At 44.8% G+C, this 3,809-nt stretch overlaps 1 protein-coding gene across 4 annotated transcripts in view; it reads right to left on the bottom strand.

Moving 5' to 3' along the window:
• CEP89 (centrosomal protein 89) overlaps positions 1-3,809 on the bottom strand; it is a 75,291-nt gene that overhangs the window by 10,481 nt on the left and 61,001 nt on the right. For 3 of the 4 annotated variants that reach the window (XM_032249140.1, XM_032249143.1, XM_032249142.1), the window contains one exon: positions 940-1,107. The exons of the other annotated variant lie outside the window; for it this stretch is intronic. In XM_032249140.1, the coding sequence (XP_032105031.1) occupies positions 940-1,107 (168 nt within the window). The remainder of the gene's footprint in view (positions 1-939; positions 1,108-3,809) is intronic. 4 annotated transcript variants of the gene reach the window in all.

Genomic DNA, 3,809 nt, shown 5'->3' with positions numbered 1-3,809 from the left:
ACACACACACACACACACACACAGTTTGTTTGGTTTTTGAGACACAGTCTCGCTCTGTTGCCCAGGCTGGAGTGCAGTGGCATGATCACAGCTCACTGCAACCTCAACCTCCACCTCCCAGGTTCAAGTGATTCTCATGCCTCAGCCTCCTGAGTAGCTGGGATAACAGGCACCACCAATAGTCATATGATAACCCTGAGACTTGAAGTTTTCCTAACCACGTCCCAAAAGTCTACTTTGGGATTACTAGATCCAATTACTGGATTACTGGCCAGCTAATTTTCTGTATTTTTTTTTTAGTAGCCATGGTTTCTCTGTTGGCCAGGCTGGTCTTGAACTCTGGACCTCAAGTGATCTGCCCGTCTCAGCTTCAAGTGCTGGGATTACACCCGGACTATAGGCTTATTACATATTATTCTATTAACTTCCTGGCTCATGTCCTAAAAGGAAATGTTGGTTAATGCTGGTTAACAGAAACATACTTATTACAGTCTGATATCCAGTCATTTTAATTATTCTTTTCCATTTTATAGCCACTATTAGAAAAAGAAAAGATTAAAAGAAATGAAATGGAATAATCTTCATTTGTCTTTTTTTTTTTTTTTTTGAGACCAGGTCTCACTCTGTCGCCCAGGCTGGAGTGCAGTGGCACAATCTCAGCTCACTCCTTTGCCTCCCAGGCTCAAGCAATTCTCCTCTGCCTCAGCCTCTGAGTAGCTGGGATTACAGGCGCCTGCCACCATCACCCTGGCTAGTTTTTGTATTTTTAGTAGAGATGGGATTTCACCATGTTGGCCAGGCTGGTCCTGACCTCAAATGATCCACCCGCCTTGGCCTCCCAAAGTGCTGGGATTACAGGCACGAGCCACTGCACCCAGCCCATTTGTCTTTTTTAACTACTGAAAATAAAAACCAACTTAAAGGAAAAAAGATATGAACCTATTTATTTTCTGTGCTTTTTCAAGTTCGGCTTCCAGCGCTTTCTTCTGCTCTGTCAGACTGTTCCTCTCTAACAGCAGGCTCTTCTTCTGTGCCTGCAGGACTGTCAGCTTTTCCATCAGCTCTTCCATCTCAGCCCTTTCTTTCTCTTCTTCCTTCTGTAACTGGCTGAAGGACAAAAACATTACAGGCTCGCATCCTGCACAATGAAGCTAAAATGGGGCAGTCGCACGGTGAGGCAGATGAGTGCTAACAGCCCAGCTCTCCAGCCCCTGGGTGGGTCACTTGGAAGGCCTCTGTGGAAACATCTCCCCATCCTGGGCCCTAGAGGACCTGGGACCAAGTTGCTAGACAATGGGAGAGAGGGCGTGGCTGGGCACACTGTGTGTGTGTGTGTGTGTGTGTGTGTGTGTGTGTGTGTGTGTGTGTGTGTGTGTGTGTGTGTGTGTCTGTGTGAGACAGGGTCTCACTGTTGCCTAGGCTGGAGTGCAGTGGTACAATCATTGCTCACTGCAACTTTGAACTTCTGGATTCAAGCTATCCTCCTACCTCAGCCTCCCAGCAGGGACCACAGGCACACACCATGCCTGGCTAATTTTTGTGTTTTCTGTAAAGACAAGGTCTCACTATGTTGCCCAGGCTGGTGTCAAACCCTTGGGCCCAAGTGATCCTCCTGCCTTAGCTTTCCTAAGATCTGGGATTACAGGCATGAGCCACCACACCCAGCCACACACTTCTTTGATGGTGATGATCTAACCTCTTTTTCTGCCCACAGTTTTGGCGTGTGTGTGTGTGTTTATACCCTATTGCTTGCAAAAAAAATATAAGACCGTTCTACTTTTTACATGGTTATAAATGCTAGATTAAAAAAAAAAAAACCCTACTAATAATAAAAAAAACCCTACTGCTAAAAGAATTTTTTTTCCTAATAATGTAATTATAAATACATGTTTTTAAGACAAAAGAAAGAACACAGGGGCACTTGTTTTGGTGAACATCAGTTTGGGTGTTACTGAATTTGCACAGAGAGCAACTAGGGACAGCGGCTGCATCCTTTACCAGCACAGCAGGAATCCACAACAATCTATGATTTTAAGGTTTGTTAACCGTAAAACACACAAAATCCAGGATTGGTTTCTTTCATTGTAAACTTATTTAACTATTATTTTATTGGATAAATTGTTGAGCTGGATTAACGATAAAAGGTTAAAGAAGAATGTTGAAAATACAAAGACTTCTGCTTACAGCCAAGATAGAGTTACAGAGACCAGATTCACCCTTCAGCTAGAAAACCAGGCAAAACAGAAGAAACAACAGTTTTCAGACTTTGAACAACAGGTGAGGCAGGACCGTGATCCGGAAGGGAAGGGAAAACAAGGTGAGTGCTACAACTGCTCCCCCCACCTTCTTGTCTGGCAGACACCTGCTGAGCGCAGGAGCCTGAGATCCAAGAGCAGGCAGGTCAAGGCAGCTGGAATTTCCAGGGCAGGGCCTAGGGCGTTTCACAGAGGGAGAAAGGGCTCTGGAGATCTTGAGGGGTCTTTGGCTGGGTACTGCTCTGTCTGTGTGTGTGAGGAGAAACTGCCTAAGGCCGAGGAAAGAAACAGTACAAAGAGTAGACAGAACAATTTCTGACATTTACAAAGAACCGGAAATAGTTCACGCAGCCACCAGTCAGAATGGAAAGGACTTCTAATAAAAGAGAAGTGTTACTGTCTTAGCAGTGGGGCTAACTTAGCCCTCGGCTAGAGGATGCTTTGGGTGCACCCTAACAAACGTCAGCTTTGGAAGAATCCAGCTAGGCCAGGTGCAGTGGCTCAAGCTGTAATCCCAGTACTTTGGGAGGCTGAGGTGGGAAGACTGCTTTAGCCCAGGACTTTAAGACCAGCCTGGGCAACATAAGAAGACCCTGTTTTTACAAAAATAAATAAATTAAATAAACAATCCAACAATTCTCTAGTGGCTTAAGTGTGCACCAGAATGAAATCTAACACTGTTTAAAGCAATGCAATAAGCCTAGCATCCGGCAACATAAAATCTATAACATCCAGCACCCAATCAAGCATGAGAATAAGCAATAAAATATGATCCATGATCAGGAGGGGAAAAAAAATCAACAGAACAGATCCAGAAGTGAGAAAGATGATGGCATTGGGAAAAAAAAGGGGGTTTAGAAAAACATGCTCCTACGTTTGAGAAAGCAGAGAAAAACAGCATGCTGGAGACAGACAATACAAAAAAGACTCAAATGGATCTTACAGAGGTGGGAAAATCATTACGTGGAGCGAACAATATATTGGATGGGACTGACAGCAGATGAGATTGTAGAAGTAAGGATTTGTGAAGTTGAAGGCACAGTAATAGACACGGTCTGACTGAAGCCCAGAGAGAAACAAGTGTGGGGAAAAAAGTGAACAGAGCGATCAAAAGGACAACATCACGTGGTCCCGGAAAGGCGAGAGGGAAGAACAGAAGAGAACGTTCAGGAAATAAGAGCCGAAAGAGTTCCACACTTGATGAAAAATACACACTGATAGCCCCAAGAAGCTTCATGAACTTCATGGAGTGAAGAAACCACGCCAGCTGGGCGCAGGGTCCCCCACTGTAATCCCGGCATTTTGGGAGGCCACGGGAGGAGGCTCATTCAAGGCCAGGAGTTTGAGAACAGCCTGGACAACATAATGAGACTCTGTCTCTACAAAAAAGATTAAAAATTAGCCAGGAGCAGTGGTACAAGCCTGTAGTCCCAGCTACTCGGGAGGTTGAGGCAGGAGGATCACTTGGGTCCGGGGGGTTGTCATTTTACTTTTAACTCTTCTCTATCTTTATGCTTGTGGCATATATCTTAAAGACAACACAGCTGCGTTTTA

This window comes from Sapajus apella, unplaced genomic scaffold (assembly GCF_009761245.1).
Source record: "Sapajus apella isolate SASKATOON/1434 unplaced genomic scaffold, GSC_monkey_1.0 scaffold68, whole genome shotgun sequence".
NCBI classification, from domain to species: domain Eukaryota; kingdom Metazoa; phylum Chordata; class Mammalia; order Primates; family Cebidae; genus Sapajus; species Sapajus apella.
This window is presented reverse-complemented; position numbering and strand designations above follow the sequence as displayed.